This window comes from Phyllopteryx taeniolatus, chromosome 1 (assembly GCF_024500385.1).
Source record: "Phyllopteryx taeniolatus isolate TA_2022b chromosome 1, UOR_Ptae_1.2, whole genome shotgun sequence".
In the NCBI taxonomy this organism is placed as follows: domain Eukaryota; kingdom Metazoa; phylum Chordata; class Actinopteri; order Syngnathiformes; family Syngnathidae; genus Phyllopteryx; species Phyllopteryx taeniolatus.
In genome coordinates this window covers 36,918,469-36,945,311 of record NC_084502.1, presented here as the reverse complement: position 1 = coordinate 36,945,311, position 26,843 = coordinate 36,918,469, and the positions used below count along the sequence as shown (strand labels likewise).

Genomic DNA, 26,843 nt, shown 5'->3' with positions numbered 1-26,843 from the left:
GATTTTAACTCTTTTGACTAACTGTTTTTAGTTAAAGGTGACCCAAAGTTTATTGTTTTAATAATTTATAGGCCTCCAAGATACAATAGAAAATTTATGAAGGATTTTGCAGAACTGCTGTCAGTTATTTGTACTGACTACAACTATTTTGTCATAATGGGAGACTTTAACATTCATGTTGTGACAATAACATGGAAAAACAATCTGAAGAACTCTCTGCTATACTAGACACATTTGACCTCTCTCAACATATTAAGAGTCCAAGCCACACTCAAGGTCACATCTTAGACCTGGTCATCTCTAAGGATGTTGAAATTGACATTGACATTAAGGATATGGCTATTTCTGACCATTTTTGTGTATTTTCTGAATTACAGGTTCTTCTAAAAGTTCAGACAAGTTCTGTGTCTATTAAAAAAAAATGTGAATGCTGAGAGAGTTGATGAACTCAACTCTCACCTGGAAAATCTCAAATTTCATGAATGCTTTCGCTCCTATTAAAACTAACACAATCTTGAGGCAACCGAGAACACCGTGGAGGAGCACAATGATGGTAAAGACCTATAAATCAAAGTGTAGGAAAGCAGAACATAAATGGAGAAAAAGTAAACTCCAAATTGACTATGACCTCTACAGACAAAAGTCTTTGTAATTTTACCCAAGAGTTAGTCAGGGCTACACAGCAACACTTTTTTGAAATCATCAGAAAGAACTTCAACAATCCTCGCACTCTGTTTGCTGTGGTTGAACTCCTAACAGCAGATCAATGCAATGAATTTGCTTGTTATTTTAGGGAAAAAATGAAATGCATCAGGTTAAATATCAACACAATTCAGCCAAATGATAAAATTATACTACATCTGAAGCCACCCAGAAAAAACTCTTACCATGTCAGAATTTGATAGTTGACCAAAACATTGTAGAGAAAACAGTTCAGCAGCTGAAACCATCAATGAGCTGTCTTGACTCAATACCATTTGACGTTTTCAAAGCTATTGCTAGCTGTTTTGCAGCAAAGAATCAATTGCTCACTTCATTCAGGCGAGTTTCCTAAAGCTCTTAAAGTAGCTGCCATTAAGCCTCTTCTAAAAAATAGAACGCTGGATGCTTCCATGTTAGCAAGCGATAGACATCTCAAATCTCCCTTTGATAGCCAAGATTGTTGGGAAAGTTATTTTCAACTCAGTCAACTCAGCAATCTCTTGAACTTAAATTTCAATCAGGTTTCCGAAGTCATCACAGTACAGAATCTGCTCTTATCAAACTGCTATATGATATAAGGTTGAATACTGACTCGGGAAAGGTGTCAGTTCTGGTCTTGTTGGACCTCAGTGTGGCTTTTGATACGGTTGATCATAATATACTGCTGAACAGGTTTGAAACGTGGGTAGGACTAAATGGAACAGTTCTTAAATGGTTCAGGTCCTTCCTGGAGGAAAGGAGTTATTTTGTAACTATTGGAAGTGTTCAATCTCATCGAATGGCAATGACCTATCTCGTCCCTCAACGGTCAGTTCTTGGACCCCTCCTGTTCAGCATGTATATGTTACCCATGGGTGAAAATTTTCAGAACTTTAATTTTGACTACCATAGCTATGCAGATGAAACACATTTATATCTAGCAGTGTCTCCAGATGACTGCAATTCAATTGAGGTGTTGTGTCACTGTCTAAAACAGATAAATCACTGGAAGAGACAAAATTTTATTCAATTAAACCACAACAAAATGGAGATAATTGTTTTTGGCAATAAAGAGAAGAGGATTGCTCTTAGTAAATACCTGGAGTCAGTCTCTTTAAAAACGAAAGACAAAGTACAAAACCTTAGTGTTCTGATAGATTCCGACATGACTTTCAACAGTCGTATCAAATCAATAACTAAAACAGCCTTCTACCATCTGAAGAACACATCCAGAGTGAAGGCTTGCATGTGCCAAGCAGACCAGGAGAAGCTCATCCATGCATTTATCTCAAGTAGACTTGACTATTGTAATGGTCTTCTGACTGAACTCCCCAAAAAGAACATTGAACAGCTGCAGCTCATTCAGAATGCTCTAGCTCGGGTTCTGGCCAGAACAAAGAAGTCAGAGCATATTACTCCAGTTCTAAAGTCTTTACACTGGCTTCCAGTCAGCTTTAGAATATATTTTAAAGTTCTGTTACTGGTCTATAAATCACTAAATGGTTTAGGTCCTGAATACATAAAATAAATGCTAATGGCATACAAACCCAGTAGAGCGGTACAGAAAATGGTGGAGCACAGAGTCCAAAGCAAACATGGTGAAGCAGCACTTGGCTATTATGCCGCACACAAATGGAATAAGTTGCCAACAGAAGTGACATCAGCCCCAAGTGTGAATGTTTTTAAGTCCAGGTTAAAAACGCTTCTTTTTTATCATGCTTTTTAGAGGATTTCCACTTTTAAATATTTCTTGCAATGTACGCTGTTTTAATTTTACTTTTATTTGTATTTATTTATCTTTGTTTTAAATGTTTATAAGCTGTTTTTTCTTTGTTTTTAAATGATTTTAATCATGTAAAGCACATTGAGTTACTTTGTGTATGAAATGCGCTATATAAATAAATTTGCTTTGCTTTGCCCAAGGCACAGAGCACCCCCCACCACCCACCCACCCACCACAACAACCACAGTCACTTGCCCTTAGAGTGTGGTCGCTGGGACAGAGGGTGGAGAAATAATTAGCATCTGCAATTTACTCCAGGTATTTCATCGTCTCACACGGTATATCCCCTCAAAGACAAATTCAAACTGGCAGACTGCTGCCTTCCTCTGTCAATAACAGAAAATTGTGTATTTCCGGTCTTTCTTCACCCTCCCACCCTGCCCCTCCCATATAATTATCATTATCAGGGAGGGGGCCATGTGTTTGTGAACGAGAGAAACAATTTCTGGAAATGGGTCAAGCCCTTGTAAATGTCCTGTTGTGGAGAGTAGTAGTCATAGTACCACCCTCCTCTCATGCTACGGCTTCCCCCATAAACTACTGTACTAAAATGGCAACAGTCGTCTCTTGTTCTTGAAAACCGCTGGAAAGAAAATGGCAGGACCATTTGCACTGACCCTTGCATCTGGAGGTGTAGTATTTTGTTCTCATCCTTTTGTCTGACTTCTTTTGTTCTGTGGCGTTCTTACTCTCTTTCGACAACAGCTATAAAATAGGTCAATGCGTCCTTAGCTCTCAAGAAGGTGATGCTGTAATAGCTCAGTTCTTGGAAGGCTTTTCTTTTTCACTTCCATTGTTGGGATGATGTCTATCACAAATATGAGCTGTAAAAATAACAATAATAATAATAATATATTTTGATAATATATAATATCTTTTGAATTGATAACATGTTCCTTACTGTCTTCATGAATATATAGTCTGGAACGTTTTAAGTTCAAGGAGGAATTTTATCAGTCATCGTGCTCAGCAGGTAGCAATACGTTTACTGCAGCTACCCTATCATTGGAGGCCTCAAAAAAAGATTAAGTGGAGGAGGATGGACTCAAACATCAGCAGAATAACCAACTAGACTGGAATCCATTAGTAGCGAGTGGCATGTGGAAAGCAGCTTTTAAATAATTTATGCGAATGACAAGGACAAAGCCTGATGAGGTTTGTCCAGCCAGGTCACCTCATGTTGTTTTAGTATTATTCAATAACACGAAAATTCAACAGTATACTGTAAGTCGTCCATTAAACGTTTGAATCAACTCAGAATAAAGAATTTTTAACAGTACAGTACTGTATACAAAAGGGATACCTTGAACTGTGAACTGGCCCAGCTAAGTCAGCAAGCACAGCACCAGAGGTTGTTACAATGGTTGAAAGCCCTGAAATCTGTGAAAGGCTGCACAATTATGGCCAAAATAATAATCCTGATTATTTTTTATTAATATTGTAATCACGATTATTAATGACGATTATTCCTCATGTTATGGAAAAATCTTTATTTTGATTTCACTACTTTTCAACAAGCAATATGTAACAGTTATCAGTGCAAAATGAATATTTAAATCAGAATAAATGACAGATAATCCATCCATCCATTTTCTGTACCGCTAGGGCTAACTGAATAAATATCCAATTACAAAGTGTAATTTTGATTAAACTTATTGTATGTACAAAATTAATAATGCTCAATTTTGAAACTATCAGAGAGGTGTTCAAATGATCATTACTATCAAAGTTGAGCATTAATGTCCTGCAAAGTCAACATTTTATCATGATCTGTGTTTTTTTTTTTTTTTTTTTTTTTTTTCTTCTGAATTATATTTAGGGTGGATCTCAAATCCCTTAAATGCAACATTCCTAGCTCCTCGCTTCTCAAAACATTGAAGGTGACCCGGAAGTTATTCTAATGCCGCTACATTAAGGAGTGTCTCAACTGTCTTTTTAATGAGCATGGAGGAGCGAGACTCGAGCTATCTTAAATCGAGGGACGTCTGATGTATCTGATACGCTAATTTTCATTAGCTCATCAATGGTGTTTTTCATTCATTGTGTGTTAGCTTTGAGTTAGCATTTTTTGTAAACAAAAACGAAGAAAGAAATGAAGGCTGTGATGTAATTGAACATAGGTGTAATTCTTATGTGAGTTTAGTTTTACAGTGAACTTAAACTGGAGTGTCAATAAACGACTTTAACCAAGCAACATTCACTCTTACTCCTTGCTATTATGGGACCATATCAAGTTCCTTAAATGCAACGTTCCAAGCTCCTCTCTCCTCAAAACACTGAACATGACCCGGAAGTTGTTGTCACGCCGCCATATTAAGAAGCATCTCAATTGTCTTAAACGTGTACGGAAAAGCGACCATCGAGGACCCTCCACAGTCTAGCTCAGTGATTCTCAACCAGTGTGCCAGGGCACATTAGTGTGCCGTGAGCGGTATTCAGGTGTGCCTGTAATGTAATCCCACTTGAAGTATAAAGCATGAGGTAGACGTTTGTGGTAATAATTTAGCCACGAAGACGGTTCATTTCTGACACGTCAATGGTGTAACGTTATCTTTAGTAAACAGAGGAGCTTGGACCTTGGAAGTGCCAAATGAGATGCACCCGATGTTAGCGCCTTAGCAACCTGTTGTTGTGACCACGTGTGCTCTACATGCTGTCCAGGCGCTGCTGGATAAAAGTGGTGGAGTTGCGTATGGAATGGACTGCTTGTACTGTATAAGTGTGGTAAAATCTGAGATTTTGGATCCAGTCCGATCCAACACTCGTTTTGTCTCCATGAAATGATGTCATGGAGGAAGGATTGTCTCATTTCCTCCAAACATTCCTGCCTCCTCCCGCCACGGGAGCAATATCCTCGCTCCTTGATGGAATTTCTGGTGGAACGTGCTAGCATGTACTGTAAACAAAGGAGCGAGCAGCTAGGACCTAGGTAGTTGATAAATAGAAATGAGATGAGTGGCTTTCAGTCTGTCTGTTCACAAATTTTGCTGTGTTAGTCACGTTAATCTAGTCATGTTGTGTTTCCTTTTGTGTTGATTTATTCCCCTTGTTTCTTTGTTACGGTAAACCTTGCTTTTCTGGACTTTGCTGATTTAGTATTTTGATTCTATTACATACCTTGTTTGCCTTTTTTTCGTTTTGGAAATTAAATAACATTTGAGACTCCTGCACTCCTGCCTCGCCTCCCTGCTTCCCTGCGTTTGGGTTCTCCACCTTTTGCATCAACATCACGAAAACTTGCATACTTTGGCACATTTAGGATTTAATACAGCTCCTGCAGTACGTTGTCTCATTTGTCAAGTTCTCCTTTTACTGTTTGTATTCATTAACATATCCTTTTGTTTTACTAAGACTTGTGATTGTAAAAAAGCAAGGATGTTTTTTTTGGCGCTGATGTTATTCAGCAATCACTCGAAATAATAGACTAATCTCAAAAAGTTATGGATATTTGGTTTTTGGGTTATATTTCTGGATGAACCTAAAATATACTATATAATAATATTGTACATGCTAACTTAATATGACCTTATCTAAACATTGGAATATAAGTCAAACTATTCAAAGAGTCTAGTTTTTTGACAACTTCCTTTTTTCTAACAAGTAGTAGTAACAAGTGTTTTGTTTTCTTTTAATTTCCAAGAATATTCACTTCTATGCCTTTCTGTGATTCTCCCAGTCTCTTTGTATCTCTGTTGCAACCTGCTCAGTGGCCACTTACCTCTGAGAACATCGTGTTTGAAGCAGGGAAGGTAGTGTTGATGTATTGTTAGGTGTCGTCCTGGTCTCATGATGTCAAAATGTGAACTGCATCATGAAGAGGACTGCATACCAATTGTAAATGTTTGAATACCAATTGTAATTATTTATATACGTATTGGGCATTACATGGATCAGACACCTGTTGTGAAGTTTCCCATTCAGCTTCTTGTTAGAGAACAGTTATTTAAAAAAAATCAAATACCCGTTGGACATGTGCATCTAAAAGTTTAAAGGTCAAGTAAAGTTCACCTGTAAAGGTTAGTGGAGTTTAGGTTCATCCTGAAATTTCACCTGCAAGCCAAACATCCCTACCCTTTTGTGAGTCGTGTAAGAGTAAGGGATTACTTGAAGGTCCATGTTTATGGGGACATCATAATGATTAACTCTATGATGTGTCATCAGAATCAATCTTTATTGGCCAAGTATGTTGAAAAAACACAAGGAATTTTTCTCCAGTAGCGATCAATAACAGCTATCCAAATAACGCAGATTGACGAACCTACAACAAGTAGAGTAATAATGTCACAAGAGAGAGCAAAATTGGCAAAAAAAATACAATAAAAAATGGCAAGGTCACAATAGAATTGTAAGTCAACTGCTTCAGAAGTCAATGAAAGGAGGGAAGAAGCTGTTGGAATGTCTGCTGGTGTGCTGTCATATTTGGTCATGTCATCAAATAGGAATTATAGGTACAGTGGTTTCCACAGACACAGGAATTAGGGGTGGAGAACAAGTGAAGGGAGAAACTGATACAAGTGACGACCTGTCCTGTCTGTGATGTGTGTGTGATGGTGGAATAATTTCAACAAATGGTGGACTTGCTCTCAAAATCCACTTTGAGGAAGAGCTGTACAAATGTTGTTGCTTGTTCATCCCTGTTGTTCAGCGTACCTCAGCGCTCTCATTTCTTATTTCTCATTGCTCCTCTTCATCAAGCAATGTCTTGCTTCCTCCAGAATCGATCTATCGTCGAGGAGCCAGAAGATGGAGGAAACTCTACCAGGTCAACGGGCACCTCTTCCAGGCCAAGCGCTTTAACACGGCAAGTTGCTCTCCAACTTATACATTATTGACTGTTGTTTTGGTCTGCATTCACTGGGAATACTGGTCTCTATGAAAATAGAGTATACTCAGAATATGGTGTTAATTGCATATTGTAGTTAATACCAAGGTGGCAGTTACAAAGATCTTGACAGTCCGAAAAACATCCGAGGGATCTTGTTTAATACGCGTCTCGCATCTGAGACGCACAAAATTAGCAGGGACGCATGAAGCATATTCATTCCGTAGACTCATGGTTTAAGACCCGCTGTGTGTGTGTGTTGGTGAAGAGCTTCCACACACAGCGAATCAGTAGTATGAATCCTTGATGCTAGCCATTCAGAGGCAGAATGGTTATTGTTCCATACGAGGGACACAGGAGTTTTTTCTGGACTCGATGAAGTTCAATTGTTGTGGTAACACCCGCCGACCCGCTCACGACACAGAAAGTCACTGGCAGAACGGCGTTTGCGCCATAGATACACACAACTGGGACAAAGGGAACGTTAACTGTTTATTACATTCACTAGCCTGCGAGCTAATGAGCTAGCAAGCTAAAGGCTGGAGCTAAAAAGCTCACTCGACCGCAGCGACATCGTTAAAATGTCAGCACTCGGAGTTGTGTGTGTGTGTTCCCCACATAACAAATACGCACACACATATGGGAAAGTTAACTGTTTAAAAACCATAAGCACAGGCAGTAGTTGACTTGGGCGAACTCATTTTCAGCGTCATTGGATTGACAGGTGAAGGTCTCACATCACACTCCAGCAGCTCAAGGGCGGGCCTTATTTTATATTTCATCCTTTATTTAACCCGATAAAAGCTTATTGAGAGATAATGTTATGGTTTGAAACAAAAGTGTTAGATTGGACCCAAAAGCAGACAGAGACAGAAGAAGTTGTGGGAACGGGTTTTATTGTGATCTGTGTATGCGCCGGAATCCAGAGGCGTGAGGGTGGTCCGTGGGAGCAGGAGAGTGCAGGAGGCTGACGAGATAGCAGGTAAGTGAGCTTGGCAGTGTGGTGGAGGCAGGCGTGAGACACTGGAAGGCACTGGAGAAGGAGTAGAAGACACGAGGGGAAATACGAGCATTGGAAGTTAAATAACTTTCTTCAGTACCCAATACTCAAGCGAAGAGTCGGCCAATGTACCACAGAGGTGCGGGAATACTCTGGCGCTGGAACACTGGGACTGCCAGGCTTAAGTGCAGGCTGTGATGAGTGCTAATGGAAACCAGGTGCGCAGGTGATGAGGTGATCAGTGCTGGAGGGAGAGGAACAGAGCGCCACCCATGCTCTGCAGAGTAGGCTCAGAGTGCTGATCATCACAGCTAATCTCTTTTTCAAGAGCCAAGAGGGAGCAGAAATTATACAGTACATAACACGAAAACATTCATACAATAAATAAAAATAAAGACTAAAAAATAATAGTGACATTAAAATGGATGGCATATGATTTAAAAACAGTGACAAAGGTGTTGTTGGGGTTTTTTTTTTCATGAAAATTTGGCATGCTTTAAGACATTGTTTGGGTCTCTGTAGTGGGTTAATGACAGAGTCTGAGTCTGATTTATTTATATTTTTTTATTTTCATCCATCCATCCATTTTCTGTACCGCTTTATCCTCACAAGGGTCACGGGCGTGCTGGAGCCTATCCCAGCTATCTTCGGGCGAGAGGCGGGATGCACCCTGAACTGGTCGCCAGCCAATCGCAGGGCACATATGGACAAACAACCATACGCACACACATTCTCACCGACGGGCAATTTAGAGTCTTCAATTAACCTACCCTGCATGTTTTTGGGATGAAACCGGAGTGCCCGGAGAAAACCCACGCAGGCACGAGGAGAACATGCAAACTCCACACAGGCGGGGCCGGGATTTGAACCTGGGTCCTCAGAACTGTGAGGCAGATGTGCTAACCAGTCGCTCACCGTGCCGTATTTTTTATTTATCTAAGATATTTTAATTATTGTTCTACATTACAATGCCAGTGTTCAATGTTCTTTAGAATTGGAAGTTAATTGTTCTTTAAAAGAATGTACTTGAATTATTATGCTTTATATTATCATTATGTCAGTGCCATAAAAAAAACATCAACTATACTATCATTTATGGTAATAGTTTTTGGGAAAATATATCATCCTAAAAAATATGCTAGCGGTGCAGGCTGAAACATAATATATTCAGAGCGAGCAAAAGCACTGGATAACACAGAAGTACTGTACAAATAAAAATCTGCAATATAGTGGGACCGCAAAACAACAACCGTCGTATACCGGGGAATTACTGTATCTGTACTCTGTGATGATAAGTTGTAGGGACTCAATGTTCCAGGGCTGGGACTATTTTTTTTCTCAACATGTGCATCCAGGGACTCACATAGTGTCAAGAGTAAAATGATCTATGTACTTCAAAAGCAAAAGAGTTTAAGAAGGCACCGATTGGAAAGTATGTTCATGACATTGGAAGTTACTCAAAACATTCAGTGAATGTAGTCTCAACACTGGTTTATTGCTTTCACATGTTGGCATGCTCCTACTTTTTTTATTTTTCAACCAAAATTATTAGATTGTAGTTAATTTATTTTGTTGAAATGGTGTGTTTTAATGTTTAGGTGTTCAGCTCAATGTGTCAACCCAAGGCCAATTCCATCTTGAAGTAATTGTTTTTTGGGATGATAATTTCATTTAGGGTAAAAAATCAAATCCTAGTAATGCTTGTTAAGTGATGTTTTTTCTCGGATTGACCATCAAGGAGATTCTTTGGAAAGCCAGTCCATACGGAAAACATAAGTGTCAACAACAACATGTGACAGAGTGACAGTGACAACAGCTCTCATTCCAAAAGTACTCTAGTTGATGCTTGAGCAGTCAATCTCTTTGCATTCACTTTCTACTAGTTTGTTGTAAAGGTACTGTACTGTGTATACGCTATTGTAATCATTACAAAGAACATCCCTATTTTCTATTTGAAAAAAAACGACAACTGTGCAGAGCTTTACAATTGAGTACAAATTGCTACAGAGTACTATTTAGGTGTCATTGCTATTCTGCAGCCCTAATTTCTTGTGCATCTTTAATCAACCGTTTTTTGTGGTCTCACAGTGTGGCTGACTACACAGTCTACCATAAACATTCTGGTTTTGAATTATAGATGGCCAGTGTTCGAAGGGTTACTTTAAAAATGTTTTCTGACAGTTACTAGTTATGTTACAAAATGTAATTAGTAACATAATCCAAGTAACATAATATTTAATCAAATTAATTTAATGCAATTTGATCACTTTTCATTAAATATCAATACAATATATTTTTTATTTTCATATATTTGACTGGTCTTTTCTGTCTTATTAATTATTAATATGCACGACTTTGGAATGTAGGAGAAAGCCGGACCACCCGGAATTCAAATCCAAAACTTCAGAGTGGTGAGGCAGACATGCTAACCACTTTTTCACCGTGCTGTAAATTGATAGATAGATAGATAGATAGATAGAAATGATTGATAGATATATAGAAATGATTGATTGATTGAATGACTTTCCACATGACTTTATTTTTGTTATGTGTAAAATGGAAAAAAAGAGGACAAATGAATCTTATGAAGGTAACCTTAGCAGTTACCGCTAGCTTAATCCCCCATCCCTGTCACGCGCACACACACACACACACCCACGCATGCACGCACAGACCTCCTCCCACCCTCATAATTTTCATACGATGATACAACCACAATTTTTTATTTATTTTTTCTTCTCCCAGTGGCACAATTAGCGCACTAATCTAAGCCCCCCCTCACCCGCTTGGCAATTGGTTTTGAAGGTGCAAACATTTTGAGCTAGCTTTCTTATAAAGGTTCAATGTACATATCACATTTGTTTTTATAAAGAAATGTGGATTTTAAAATGCATTAAATATCTAAACACAGGGCGGCATGGTGTACGACTGGTTAGAGCGTCTGCCTCACAGTTCTGAGGACCTGGGTTCAATCCCCGGCCCCGCCTGTGTGGAGTTGGCATGTTCTCCCCCTGCCTGCGTGGGTTTTCTCCGGGCACTGCGGTTTCCTCCCACATCCCAAAAACATACATGCTAGGTTCATTGATCACTCTAAATTGCCCGTAGGTGTGAATGTGGGTGCGAGTGGTTGTTTGTTTGTATGTGCCCTGTGATTGGCTGGCAACCAGTTCAGGGTGTACCCCGCCTCCTGCCCGAAGAAAGCTGGGATAGGCTCCAGCAAGCCTGCGACTCTAGTGAGGAGAAGAGGCTCAGAAAATGGATGGATGGATGGATGGATGGATGGATATAAACACAGTATGTAATATATACATCCATCCATCCATTTTCTGTACCGCTTATCCTCACTATGATCGCGGGCGCCTATCCCAGCTATCTTTGGGCGAGAAGCAGGGTACACCCTGAACTGAAATTGGAAATTACTTGGTCCCACCTCTGCAAAACACACAACGGCGCTCCTTCGATCGGCATTGAATATGCGAGCGCAAATCCACTACGCGCACTGCCAGCATGCACAATCAGCACCAACACTCCCACAGGCACTCTTCAGATGTCTTTAAATAAACATTAACATAAACGATCCCCTGTTCTTGTATTGTTTAAAATTAAAGCAAACCCCATGAATTTCTGAACCTGTATATTATTCAAGTTTGAGAAGGAAGAAAAGAAGTTCATTGAGTTGCATCTCATCTCAGTCTCATTGTACTTGTGTATAGCGACAATAAAAAGGCATTGTTTTATTCTTATATTACATTGCATGTTATATACATATGATATATATTAAATGATATGATATTAGTATAATACTATTTTTATTTTAACTATATATTATATGAATAAAAAGGCCTACTATTATATGACCAGTTTGAAAATAAAATAAAATAAAAATACTATTATATACAATATACTGTACATAGGTAGGGGGTCACCGCTCCAGCTTTCCATCAGTTTGGGGGTCTTCAGCCTAGAAATTGTTATAGGCCCTTAATATAAGCCATTAAAAAAATTATCGGCCATTGGTATTGGCTTGGAGAAGCAGCAAGTTATTGGTATCGGGGGAAAAAAATAGTTATCGTGCATCCCTAGTGATTTGATTACTTGCCATTTAGAGACTTGGGAAGATGCACGGAATGGAATAAGCAGTGACTGTCTAGACTGTATTCACTGGAGGACATTCATTTCAAATAACATTTACGAAGTAAAGTGTAAGCTGTCGAAGTCATCCGGACTGCTGGTGACTTATGGGGAAGCACAGCGGGTTAGCCCGCACACCCACACATTGTAAAATAAGTGTTTCACCTTGCATCAAAAACCACCTGTAGCTTTACTATTTAACAAAGGTGGGAACAAGTCCTTGCATTGCAAGTTACAAATAACTCTCAAGTCTTTGCACTGAAGTCCCAAGTCGAGAATTCTTAAATTCACATTGTACATATAGCAGGAAACTGCATTTTCTTGTCTAGAAACATTTCTAGTGAGGTTATTTGAAGCACAAATATAAATAGGCTTCAGTTTAAACTTGGTATTTCTTGTGAGATTTAATGAAACTATTACTTTAGGTAGTGTGTGAAAGAATGGCCTCTTGGTCAATTCCTCTACCAGAGCATGCCCAGCAGGGTGTGAACTGTATAATATAGAAGAAATTGAAGATAAGATTTAACTTCACATTGGCAATAATGGCGTGGGACACGTCGACCTAATAAATGATCACAAAGATTTTCAGCATTATGCTGTCACTTATCATATTTTCCTGTAGTAAAGCAGTAAGTTGCGCATATGGCTATAGATAGAGAAAGCTACAAAGTGCTTTGGTTAAAGTAGCAAGTCTTTTCAAGTCAATGGATTCAAGTCCAAATTAAGTCACTGTCGAGTCACTGCTGTTTAAGTCCAAGTCGATTTGCAAGTGTTAACATATTGTCACGTTAAGTCAAAAGTCATCCAATTCATGACTCGAGTCTGACTCGAGACCAAGTCATATGACTCGAGTCCACACCTCTGGTGTTTTGATGTTAATTCAATTTGTAGATGATCTAATTTATTGTCCAGTCGGCTACAGTTGTGAAGGAAGATACATAGGAATGGCATTTGCAGGGGTTAGCTATTGTTACCGAAGATGCCCACCGCGAGAACCATGCGTTCACATGCGGCCAATCTGCTCCCGTTACTCCTCTGTCGGCTTGAGATGCTAAGCAAGTCCACTGCTACGTAGTCCGCTGGGTCTTGCCGCGAGTGTCATAGTTACGAGCTCCATCTCACTGCCTGGTCGTAATTTCAGCAAGTGCTGGTGATCATCAATTAACTGCGCATAGTGACTATTTTTGGTGTCTTTGCCAAAGAATTTTGGTCATGAAATCCCTGACTGTAAGGAGCCAGTGCAAAAGGCTGGCGTGTGGCCAACGGTGCATAGCCAGTTGATACTGGAATGATAGCTCTTGTTATAAGTCAATTTTTTCAAATTAATTAATTAATTTATTTATGTATTTATTTGTTATCAGACCGATCGGAGTGTGACGTCATTTTTTCCCAATATTGGCCCGTTAGTTATCGTGCATCCCTACAAATCACTCTTGCTAAGCTACTGTATCTGGAAATTGATGCATATTTCAGGGTGTCCTGATTTGAGTTTGTTTAGTTTCTTTCACCTGCTCATTCCACACTTGCATCTGAAAGCATGTGTGGGCTGTCCTCATAATGTTATTTTAAGTTTGCTGTCTGCTGGATGACGTAATACATTGTGATGTAATCATATTTCTATCAAGATGTTACAGGATGTAACTCAAAGATTTTCTTTTGCTGTAATTCCGTAAAGGAAGCAGGCTCATCTTTGCCTCCATGTACTGTGTATTTTTCCTTGGTTTATACAAAAGATGTCCACCAAAGTTCATTGAAATCCAGTCACAACCTTTGGAGTTCTGCTAGAAGCAAAAAAATAAATAAAATAAAAAATAAACAAAAACATGTACACATTTATCAGAAAATATATGTAATGAAATTTCTACTTTTATTTATACCCGGAGAAAACCCACACAGGCACAGGGAGAACATGCAAACTCCACACAGGCGAGTCCGGATTTGAACCCGGGTCCTCAGAACTGTGAAGCAGATGTGCTAACCAGTTGTTCACTGTGCCGCCACTAATAAATCAATATTAATTTACGTTTTGTTCCATACTTGGTAATTACATATACTAGAATAATAATACAAATAAATATTTGGTTGTATTAGTGTCCTTTTGTTGTAGTTTAGATAATTTATCTGTATCTGTAACTGTATCTTTCCCTCTATCTGACCCACAGAAAGCCTACTGTGGCCTCTGCAGTGAAAGGATATGGGGGCTTGGTGGGCAAGGCTACAAGTGTATCAACTGCAAGCTGCTGGTCCATAAGCGCTGTCACAGACTCATCCCTCAGACCTGCCAAAGGCTTATGGTGAGTCAATAGTTTATTGCAGATTTGGTTACAACACTGTACAATTCATGCAACGTTCAGTTTCTTTTTCATAACTGCTCGGAGTGGAGTTTTATGTATTAATACTGTATTAGGGACACATTGAAAACAAATCATCCATCCATCCTTTTTCTGTACCACCAATCCTCACTAGGGTTGCGTGGTGAGCTGCAGCCTATACCTGACTTTGGGCGAGAGGCGGGATATACCCTGAACTGGTCGCCAGCCAATCGCAGGGCACATATAGACAACCATTCACACTCACATTCACTACAGGCAGGTCTTCATTTCACCCAACATGCATGTTTTAGGAATTATTAGAGGTAACCGGAATACCCATAACCCACACAGGCACGGGGAGAACATGTACTCTCCACACAGGAAAGTTGGCATTCTGATTACAGCCTACAACCTCATAACTTTAGGCTGTTGCGCATTCGCCCACCATGCCACCTGAAAACAAATAATAATACAATAAAATATTACTGCTAGAATAAAGTAATGGAATTACAAGAATAAAGTTATAATTACAAGAATAAAGTAGAGAAGTCTAGTAAAGTAGTATTAAATTATTTGTACCTGCATTAAGATGAGAGCTGTCAAGCAATATAGGTACATGGACTGAATTAGAGCGCTTTTGTTGGATTTTTTTACCCCCCGTCATCTTATCAGTAGTCTTTTTGCAAACATCTCGTGCTATATCCAGATTAATATATGGGATGTATCCAGAAGGAGACAGCCACTGCTGGTCTCACACTCTTGGTCTCAGACTCTTGCGTTTACATTTGTGCAGGAATTTGGGCACTCACTCATGAAAATTAATTCAGTACCTTTTTTTTCATGTCATCATACTTTTTTTTTAATTTTATTTATTTATTTATTTTTATTTATTCACATTTCAGTGAAGTTCTAACAATCCTTTGTACTCTCTGCATTTGATTAAAAAAAATACAGGATCAAGATAATACACAAGTTAAAATGTACTTTTTCACAGTTACAATCTAAATTCCACACCACTTCTGGAAAAAATCTCATCTGATTTAATACGCTAGAATAACTTGCCTATATCACTACTGGGAAGAATAGCCACAATAAAAATTAAGCCTTACCTCAAATAAATTATTTATTCTCTATGTTTCCATTTAAGCCCACATTTAAATGGTGCCAAACATTAGATTCTGCCGTAATAAATTTGTATTCAAAAAATAAGAAAAATTGAATTAGTTTATCCACGCTTCAGAAAAGTAAACAGGAGGGATGCCTAGATGCTCCCAACTTTAATAAGAATCAGAATCAGAATGATCTTTATTTGCCAAGTATGTAAAAAAAACAGTCTCAGGTTGCTTTTTTTTTTAGTATGTTATGTAATACACACACTAAACACAAACATACTTACTATTTACATAACATGTTTTCCTGTTTCTGGTAAGCAAGTAAACGGCAACTAAAACACACAAAATGACGCTGACAATGCACACATGAATTTTTTTTTCTCCACATTCAGCATCAGTTGACGCAGTTCCTGGTTTTATCAGAAGACCTTTGAATTCACATCTGGAATGACAGATATATTTTAGAAAAAACAAAGACAGTGAAATTTATGCTAGAACAAGTGAAACTCTGCAAGAGAGCATACCGATTGGCGTTCCACCAAATGTTGAGCGCAGAGCTGTCCATGAACAGGAACCTTGCGTAGGTCTCCGCGCCGCTGAGGTGTTCTAGAATGAAGTGCAGTCCCATGTTGACTAAGTCATCTGCAGACCTGTTTGCTCGTTAGGGAAACTGCAGGGGGTCCAGCAGGAGACCTGTGACGCTCTTGAGGTGGTCCAGCACGAGGCGTTCAAAGGACTTCATGACCACAGCTGTCAGGGCAACAGGTCTGTAGTCATTCAGACCTGAAATTACAGGTTTCTTGGGGACTGGGATGATGATGGAGCGTTTGAAACAGGATGGTACCTTTCACAGTTCCAGAGATCTGTTGAAGATCTGTGTGAAGACTGGAGCGAGCTGGTCCGCGATGACTTTGAGGCAGGACTGTTACACAAGGTCTGGGCCTGCCGCTTTGTTGATCTTTTGTTGTTTGAACATGCGTCTCACATCTTGTTAGTGTATGGTCAACGCAGAAGTCGGAGGTGTGATGGTGGTCGATGGTGCGGCTGGGTTGGTGTGGGGTGTGAAAGTATTCTTTTCAAATCTGCAGTAGAAGGTGTTCAAGTTGTCGGCTAGTCTTTTATTGTTCTCAGCTTGGGGGGTTGGTCACTTGTAATTGGTTAGCGATTGTAATGCATGCCAGACTGATTTTGAGTTGTTAGCGGTAAACTGTTCTTCTAACTTAACTGCATAATTGCTCTTTGCAATGTTAATTTCTTAAGTTAGCTGGTCCGATTATACAGGGCCCGATCCCCACTTCAATATGCATACTCTTTAGCCTGGCGAAGTTGCTTAAGTTTGGCAGTGAAGCACGGCATGTTGTTATTGGATGTGACAGTGTCCGTATATTTGTCCACAATTGATGCACTACAACGATGAGCATCATTCTTGGCTTTAATTGGAACAGATAGACTGCAACAACATCAAACTCTCAAAACTCCCATTTATTTCTACAAGTCGTAAACGCCATAAATGTTTTTAGAACCCAATAATCGCATCCACCTTAACGGCTTGGTGGAAAAGTCTCAAAGCTTATTGTGCATTTCAGAGCAAATGAGAATCATGAGGTCAAAGGAACTGCCTGAAGAGCTCAGAGACAGAATTGTGGCAAGGCACAGATCTGGCCAAGGTTACAAAAAAAATGTGCTGCTCTTAAGGTTCCTAAGAGCACAGTAGCCTCCGTAATCCTTAAATGGAAGACGTTTGGAACGACCAGAACCCTTCCTAGAGCTGGCTCTCCGGCCAAACTGAGCAATCGGGGGAGAAGAGCCTTGGTGAGAGAGGTAAAGATTAACCCAAAGATCACTGTGGCTGAGCTCCAGAAATACAGTCGGGATATGGGAGAAAGTTCTAGAAATCTCAACCATCACTGCAGCCCTCTACCAGTCGGGGCGTTATGGCAGAGTGGCCCGACGGAAACCTCTCCTCAGTGAAAGACACATGAAAGCCCACATGGAGTTTGTTAAAAAAACACCTGAAGGACTCCAATATGGTGAGAAATAAGATTCTCTGGTAGATAGAATTTTTTGGCCTTAATTCTAAGTGGCATGTGTGGAGAAAACCAGGCACTGCTCATCACCTGTCCAATACAGTCCCAACAGTGAAGCATGGTGGTGGCAGCATAATGCTGTGGGGGTGTTTTGCAGCTGCAGGGACAGGAGAACTGGTTAGAATTGAAGGAAAGATTAATGCGGCCAAGTAAAGGGATATCCTGGACGAAACCCTTCCCTAGTGCTTAGGACCTCAGACTGGGCCGAAGGTTCACCTTCCAACAAGACAATGACCCAAAGCACACAGCTAAAATAAAGAAGGAGTGGTTTCAGAACAACTACGTGACTGTTCTTGAATGGCCCAGCCAGAGCCCTGACTTAAACCCAATTGAGCATCTCTGGAGAGACCTGAAAATGGCTGTCCACCAACGTTCATCATCCAACCTGACAGAACTGGAGAGGATCTGCAAAGAGGAATGGCAGAGGATCCCCAAGTCCAGGTGGGAAAAACTCATCATTCCCAAAAAGACTCATGGCTGTATTAGTGCACAAGGGTGCTTCTACTAAATACTGAGCAAAGGGTCTGAATACTTATGGCTGTGTGATATTTCAGTTTTTCTTCTTTAATAAATCTGCAAAAATGTCAACAAGTCCGGTTTTTTTCTGTCAATATGGGGTGCTGTGTGTACATTGCGGGAAAAAAAGAACTTAAAGGATTTTAGCAAATGGCTGCAATATAACAGAGTGACAAATTTAATGGGGTCTGAATACTTTCCGTACCCACTGTACTGTACGCCTGCCAGTACCATAACTCCACCGCCACCATGGGCCACTCGATCCACAGCGTTGACATCAGCAAACCGCTCACCCACACGACGCCACACACACTGTCTGCCATCTGGCCTGAACACTGACAACCGGGATTCATCCACAAAGAGAACACCTCTCCAATGTGCCAGACACCATCGAATGTGAGCATTCGCCCACTCAAGTCGGTTACAACGACGACCTGCAGTCAGGTCGAGACCCCGATGAGGACGACGAGCATGCAGATGAGCTTCTCTGAGATGGTTTCTGACAGTTTGTGCAGAAATTTTTTGGTTATGCAAACCGATTGTTGCAGCAGCTGTCTGGGTGGCTGGTCTCAGATGATCTTGGGGGTGAACATGCTGGATCTGGAGGTTTTAGGCTAGTGTGGTTACACGTGGCATGTGGTTGTGAGGCCGGTTGGATGTACTGCCAAATTGTCTGAAACGCGTTTGGAGACAGCTTATGGTAGAGAAATGAACATTCAATTCACGGGCAACAGCTCTGGTGGACATTTCTGTAGTGAGCATGCCAATTGCACCCTCCCTCAGAACTTGCGACATCTGTGGCATTGTGTTGTGTGATAAAACTGCACATTTCAGAGTGGCCTTTTATTGTGTGCCAGCCAATGGCACACCTGTGCAATAATCAGCATCTTGATATGCCACACCTGTGAGGTAGGATGGATTATCTCAACAAAGGAGAAAGGCTCACTAACACAGATTTAGACAGATTTGTGGCCTTTTGTGTATGTAGAAAAAGCTTTAGTTCTTAGACTCCAGCTCACAAAAAATGGGAGCAAAAACGAAAGAGTTGCATTTATATTTTTGTTCAGTGTATATACTGTTCATATTTGGAGGACATTGTTGGGCTGTATCTAGTCAATGTTTTTCCTTTTTAAAATGTTTTTAAAATTTTTATTTTTTATTTTGTGTTATTTTTATTTATTATTATTTCTTTGTTCAGGATCCAGCCATGCCATCACAGGAGCCCCCTTCAGATGTGAAGAGTGAAGAGGTGGACCTTTCACTAGATGATGCAGAAGACAGAGATGGAAGTAAGATGTTTATAAATGAAACTGCTTCCATAATTTATTAGTGTTATTTTCAACGAGCAGTCTTTAATCCATGTAAAACATCTGTAAAAGCAACAGATGGGTAGTTTCATAAAAGAGCGTCATGATTGAGGATACAGTGCATACCATACCAAGGATTTAGAATAAAAATGTAGGACAAAGTGACCTAATGTAGTTGTCTGTTTGGGGGGGTCCTGTTATTTGAGAGCCCCTGTGAGTTGACCTAGTTCAGTGTATGCTCTGGGTCGCTGGATTCCACCTCCTTCCCCTGGACTAAAAACAGAACATGTTTTTTTTTCACTACATTTTAGTGTACGGGGGTCCTCGAGTTACGATTCTACCGCACATATGAGGTTGCAAGCGGTGTGCAATGAGCTAGTTTACACTGTGGCCTAAGAATGCGTTGTCATGCGGCACAAGAAGGCATGCTCAGTTACTGTCGTACTTACTGTTTTTCATTTGATTGTCTTATATTTATGGCCCTAGAGCCAGCTTCTGTAGCCGGGGATCGGATCACCAAGGTCCCTGCCTTAGGCCATCGCCCAGCTCGCACTGCACCTGACCCCTATGGCTCCTCCGACAGGTGGTGAGCCCATGGGAATGGGGACCCACGTTACTCTTTTGGGCCCCATGGGTGCAGACCCGGCCACCAGGCACTCGCCTTCGAGCCCCACCTCCAGGCCTGGCTCCAGAGGGGGGCCCCGGTGACCCGCGTCTGGGCAAGGGAAACCTCAATCCAGTTATATTTTTCATCATAAGAGTCTTTTAGCCGTGCTTTGTCTGGTCCCTCACCTAGGAGCTGTTTGCCATGGGTGATCCTACCAGGGGCGTGAAGCTCAGAGTAGAGCCGCTGGTCCTCCATATTGAGAGGGGCCAAATGAGGTGGCTGGGGCATCTGATTAAGATGCCTCCTGGACGCCTCCCCGGTTAGGTGTTCCGGGCACGTCCCACCGGGAGGAGACCCCGAGGATGACCCAGGACACGCTGGAGAGACTGTCTCCAGGCCTGGGAATGCCTCGGGATCCCCCCGGAAGAGCTCGAGGAAGTGGCTGGGAAGAGGGAAGTCTGGGCGTCCCCGCTAAAGCTACTGCCCCCGTGACCCGACCTCGGATAAGCGGTAGAAAATGGATGGATGTATGAATGGATGGATATTTATGGCCAAAGTGTTTTACATACAAATACAGTGCCGTGAAAAAGTAATGGCCTCCTTCTCAAATTCTTAGATTTTTGCTTAGTTTCCCCACTTTAATGTTTAAGATCATCAAACAAATGTAAATTTCAGACAAATATAACTCAAGTGAACTTCAAATGCTGTTTTTAAATTATTTCATTTTTTAAGGAAAAAGAAAAACTATTCAAAGTTACCTGGCCCTGTGTGAAAAAGTAATTATCCCACTTAAATCAAGAGTTCATTGTGGCTAATCACAATTTTTGGTTAATTTTCACTGATCACCAGAGGTGTGGACTCGAGTCACATGACTTGAAGTCGAGTCATACTGGTGTCATGAATTTGATGTGTTTAAACTCGACTTGACAATATGTTACAAGACTTGCAACTCGACTTGGACTTGAACAGCAATAATTTGTAACTTTACTTGGACTTGAATCCATTTTTTTACCGATCAATCAGCACACAGCTAGCATCTCTTTTTGACATATTTTTACATAGTGTCCCCTAGTGCTACAACTGACATACCACAGTTGGATAAAATTGTACCTTTATAACAAGATGGCAATACTCCCAAGAAATGCCCATTTATATTTGTGTTTGAAATTGCCTCACTAGAAATGTTTGTAGACAAGAAAATTCAGTTTCCTCCTATATGCACAATGTGATTTTTTTTAAAAATACTGCTGATTATCTAAAAGAGGAAACCAATTGGTCTTTCATTAGTAAGTGAAATGTCTCATTTTCTCTTGTGTATTCATAATTGCTCTTTAACCAATCAAAATATATATTTTATCCTTATACTTGATTATTCTAGTAGAATTGCCAGTAGCATAATCGATTACTAATTGCAGCACTACTGGGTGCCAATTCTTACTTGTGACAGGTCTGTTTAATGCCACTTCAGAGTCATAGCATAGCATTTTTATAGAATAACTGAAAACGTATTATTGATCGGTTTTGAAGGGGCAATGAATTAAGCCCCTCTGGCTTTGAAGGTGCAAACGTTTTGATCAGCCCCGTAGTTATAAAGGTTCAATGCAGTTGTTTATCAAATTTGTTTTGATGAATTAATATAATGCAGCCCTATGGGGGGCACAAGTCAGTGGAAACTGTAGGCCGGTCCCAATCCCGGATAAATGCAGAGGGTTGCGTCAGGAAGGGCATCCGTCTTAAACTTTGCCAAACAAATATGAGCGTTCATCCAAAGAATTCCATACCGGATCGGTCGTGGCCCGGGTTAACAACGTCCGCCACCGGGGCCGTCAACCTGCAGGGCACCGTTGGAAATTCAGCTACTGTGGATCGAAGTCAAAGAAGAAGAGGTGGAAAGCGGGTTCTTTGGCAGAAAGAGAAGAGGAAAGCACAGAGCCTAGAACTGAATGTCGGGACTTTGAATCTTGAGACTATGACAGGAAAATCTCGGGAGTTGGTTGACATGATGATTAGGAGAAAGGTTGATATATTGTGTGTCCAGGAGACCAGGTGGAAAGGCAGTAAGGCTAGAAGTTTGGGGGCAGGGGTTAAATTATTTTACGATGGTGTAGATGGGAAGAGAAATGGAGTCAGGGTTATTTTAAAAGAAGAGTTGGCTAAGAATGTCTTGGAGGTGAAAAGAGTATCAGATCGAGTGATGAGGCTGAAATTTGAAATTGAGGGTGTTATGTGTAATGTGATTAGTGGCTATGCCCCACAGGTAGGATGTGACCTAGAGGTGACAGTGTATGCCAGGTATGGCAGGGTGGACACTAAAGAAGGAGAAAAGGATCTATACAGGCTGGCCAGACAGAGGGATAGAGATGGGAAGGATGTGCAGCAGGTTAGGGTGATTAAGGATAGAGATGGAAATATGTTGACTGGTGCCAGCAGTGTGCTAGCAAGATGGAAAGAATACTTCGAGGAGTTGATGAATGAGGAAAATGAGAGAGAAGGGAGAGTATAAGAGGCAAGTGTGGTGGACCAGGAAGTGGCAATGATTAGTAAGGGGGAAGTTAGAAAGGCATTAAAGAGGATGAAAAATGGAAAGGCAGTTGGTCCTGATGACATTCCTGTGGAGGTATGGAAGCATCTAGGAGAGGTGGCTGTGGAGTTTTTGACCAGCTTGTTCAATAGAATTCTAGTGCGTGAGAAGATGCCTGAGGAATGGAGGAAAAGTGTACTGGTGCCAATTTTTAAGAACAAAGGTGATGTGCAGAGCTGTGGCAACTAAAGAGGAATAAAGTTGATGAGCCACACAATTAAGTTATGGGAAAGAGTAGTGGAGGCTAGACTCAGGACAGAAGTGAGTATTTGTGAGCAACACTATGGTTTCATGCCTAGAAAGAGTACCACAGATGCATTATTTGCCTTGAGGATGTTGATGGAAAAGTACAGAGAAGGTCAGAAGGAGCACATTGTGTCTTTGTAGATCTAGAGAAAGCCTCTGAAAGAGTAGCCAGAGAGGAACTGTGGTACTGCATGCGGAACTCTGGAGTGGCAGAGAAGTATGTTAGAATAATACAGGACATGTACGAGGGCAGCAGAACAGCGGTGAGGTGTGCTGTAGGTGTGACAGACGAATTTAAGGTGGACGTGGGACTGCATCAGGGATCATCCCTGAGCCCCTTCCTTTTTGCAGTGGTGATGGATAGGCTAACAGATGAGGTTAGACTAGAATCCCCATGGACCATGATGTTTGCAGATAACATTGTGATCTGCAGTCAAAGCAGGGAGCAGCTGGAGGAACAGTTAGAAAGATGGAGGCATGCACTGGAAAGAAGAGGAATGAAGATTAGCCGAAGTAAAACAGAATATATGTGCATGAATGAGAGGGGTGGTGGGGGAAGAGAGGGAAAAGAGATAGCAAGGGTGGAGGACGTTAAATACTTGGGGTCAACCGTCCAGAGCAATGGTGAGTGTGGTCAGGAAGTGAAGAAACGGGTCCAAGCAGGTTGGAACGGGTGGAGGAAGGTGTCAGGTGTGTTATGTAACAGAAGAGTTTCTGCTAGGATGAAGGGCAAAGTTTATAAAACAGTGGTGAGGCCAGTCATGATGTACGGATTAGAGACAGTGGCACTGAAAAGACAACAGGAAGCATAGTTGGAGGTGGCGGAAATGAAGATGTTGAGGTTCGCTCTCGGAGTGACCAGGTTGGATAATATTAGAAACGAGCTCATCAGAGGGACAGCCAAGGTTTGATTTTTTGGAGACAAAGTTAGAGAGAGCAGACTTCAATGGTTTGGACACGTCCAGAGGAGAAATAGTGAGTATATTGGTAGAAGGATGATGAGGATGGAGCGGCCAGCCAAGAGAGCTAGAGGAAGACCAAAGAGAAGGTTGATGGATGTCGTGAGGGAAGACATGATGGCAGTTGGTGTTTGAGAGGAGGAAGCAAGAGATAGGCTTACATGGAAAAGGATGACGCGCTGTGGCGACCCCTAAGGGGACAACCCGAAAGGAAAAGAAGAAGAAGACGTTTTGATGAATAAATATGGATTTTTAAATATATTAAATATATAAAGGCAGTATATAATATATACATATTCATTAAATATATCAATATTATATATTAAAATGGTTTTATTTTGTTGTTAAAATTACTCAAAAGGACTTGACTCAGGACTTGCATGTCTCGACATGAGACTTGGCTCGCAACTTGAGGACAAAGACTTGAGACTTGTGACTTGCAAAGCAATGACTTGTTCCTACCTCTGCTGATCACACTCAAGCCTTACCTCTAGAGCTGTTCAATCAAGAAATCGCTTAAACAGAATCTGTCCCGACAAAATCAAGTCGGACAAAAGATCTAAAAAAGCTGCAACAAAATGACATGATCCAAAGAAATTCCAGAACAGTCGAGAAATAAAGTAATTGACATCTATCAGTCTGCAAAAGGTAACAAAAGATATTTCAAAAGCTTTAGGATTCCAACGAACCATAGGGAGAGGTATTATCCTCACATGGAGAAAACATGAAACAGCAGTGAACCTTCCCAGGAGTGGCCGGCCTGGAAAGATTACCCCAAGAGAACAGCAGTAACTCATCCAGGAGGGCACAAAAGAACTCAGGACAACTTCTAAAGAACTGCAGGCCTCCCTTGCCTCAGTTAAAGTCAGTGTTCATGACACAACAAGAAGGAAGAGACTGGGCAAAAATGGCATTCATTGCATTGTTCCAAGGTGAAAACCACTGCTGACGAAAAAGAACATAAAGGCTCGTACTTTTACAAAACAACATCTGGGAGACTTTTGGGAGAATATTATATGGATTGATGAGATAAAAGTTGATCTTTTTGGAAGGTGTGTGTCTCGTTCCATCCATCCATTTTCTTCCACTTATTCGAGGTCGGGTCGTGGGGGCAGTAGCTTTAGCAGCAAATCCCAGAGTTCCCGCTCCCCAGCCACTTCCTCCAGCTCTTCCGAGGGGATCCCGAGGCATTCCCAGGCCAGCCGAGAGACGTAGTCTCTCCAGCGTGTCATGGGTCAGCCCCAGTGTCTCCTCCTGGTGGGACGTGCCAATAACACCTCACCAGGGAAGCATACTAAACAGATGCCCGAGCCACCTCATTGGCTCCTTTCAATGCGGAGGAGCTGCGGCTCTACTCTGAGCCCCTCCCGGATGACCGAGCTTCTCACCCTATCGCTAATGGAGAGCCCTGCAGAGGAAACTAATTTCGGCCACTTGTATCCGGGATCTTGTTCTTTCGGTCACGACCCACAGCTCGTGACGATAGGTGAGGGTAGGAAACGTAGATTGACTGACCTTTCGGCTCAGCGCCTTCTTCACCAAAACGGACCGATACAAAGACATCACTGCAGACGCTGCACCGATCCGCCTGTCAGTCTTCCGATCCATTCTTCCCTCACTCGTGAACAAGACCCCAAGATACTTGAACTCCTCTACTTGGGGGAGGATCTCACTCCCGACCCGGAGAGGGCACTCCACCGTTTTCCGTCTGAGGACCATTAGTCTCAGATTTGGAGGTGCTGCTTCTCATCCCAGTCGCTTCACACTCGGCTGCGAACCGCTCCAGTGAGAGTTGTCGATCACGGCTTGATGAAGCCAACAGAACCACATCATCTGCAAAAAGCAAAGATGCAATACTGAGGCCACCAAACTGGACCCCCTCTACGCCTCGGCTGCGCCTCAAAATTCTGTCCATAAACGTTATGAACAGAATCGGTGACAGAGGGCAGCCTTGGCAGAGTCCAACCCTCACCGGAATCGAGTTTGACTTACTGCCGGCAATACGGACAAACTCTGACACTGGTCGTACAGGGACCAAACAGCCCGTATCAGGGGGTTCCGCACCCTATACTGAAGCACGCTCCACAGGACACCCCGAGGGACACGGTCGAACGCCTTCTCCAAGTCCACCAAACACATGTAGACTGGTTGGGTGAACTCACATGCACCCTCGATGACCATGCCGAGGGTGTGGAGACAGTACCCATCAGCTGCCTCAGGATTCCCACAGGACAAAAAGGACTCCTTCTTCAGCTTGACGGAATCCCTCATCGCTGGTGTCCACCAACGGGTTCGGGGATTGCCGCCACGACAAACCACGGCCACAGCTCAGCTCTGGTCGGCCACCTCGGCAATGGAGGCGCGGTACATGGTCCACTCGGACACAATGTCCCCTGCCTCCCACAAGATGTGGGTGAAGTTCTGCTGGAGGCGGGAGTTGAAACTCCGTCTGACAAGGGATTCTGCCAGACGTTCCCAGCAAACCCTCACAATACGTTTGGGCCTGCCAGGTCGGACCAGCATCTTCCCCCACCATCGGAGCCAACTCACCACCAGGTGGTGATCAGTTGACAGCGGCGCCCCTCTCGTCACCCGAGTGTCCAAGACGTGCGGCCGCAAGTCCGATGACACGACCACAAAGTCGATAATCGAACTGCAACCTAGGGTGTCCTGGTGCCAAGTGCACGTGTGGACACCCT

General features: G+C 41.7%; 1 protein-coding gene across 7 annotated transcripts in view; it reads left to right on the top strand.

The window, feature by feature from the left end:
* prkcz (protein kinase C, zeta) overlaps positions 1-26,843 on the top strand; it is a 138,971-nt gene that overhangs the window by 62,266 nt on the left and 49,862 nt on the right. For 4 of the 7 annotated variants that reach the window (XM_061792742.1, XM_061792750.1, XM_061792725.1 and 1 more), the window contains exons 5-7: positions 7,180-7,265; positions 14,580-14,711; positions 19,643-19,733. In XM_061792742.1, the coding sequence (XP_061648726.1) occupies positions 7,180-7,265; positions 14,580-14,711; positions 19,643-19,733 (309 nt within the window). Of the gene's footprint in view, positions 1-2,942; positions 3,096-7,179; positions 7,266-14,579; positions 14,712-16,507; positions 16,607-19,642; positions 19,734-20,460; positions 20,869-26,843 lie in introns of those variants that run through there. The other 3 variants (XM_061792760.1, XM_061792778.1, XM_061792768.1) reach the window with 3 other exon arrangements.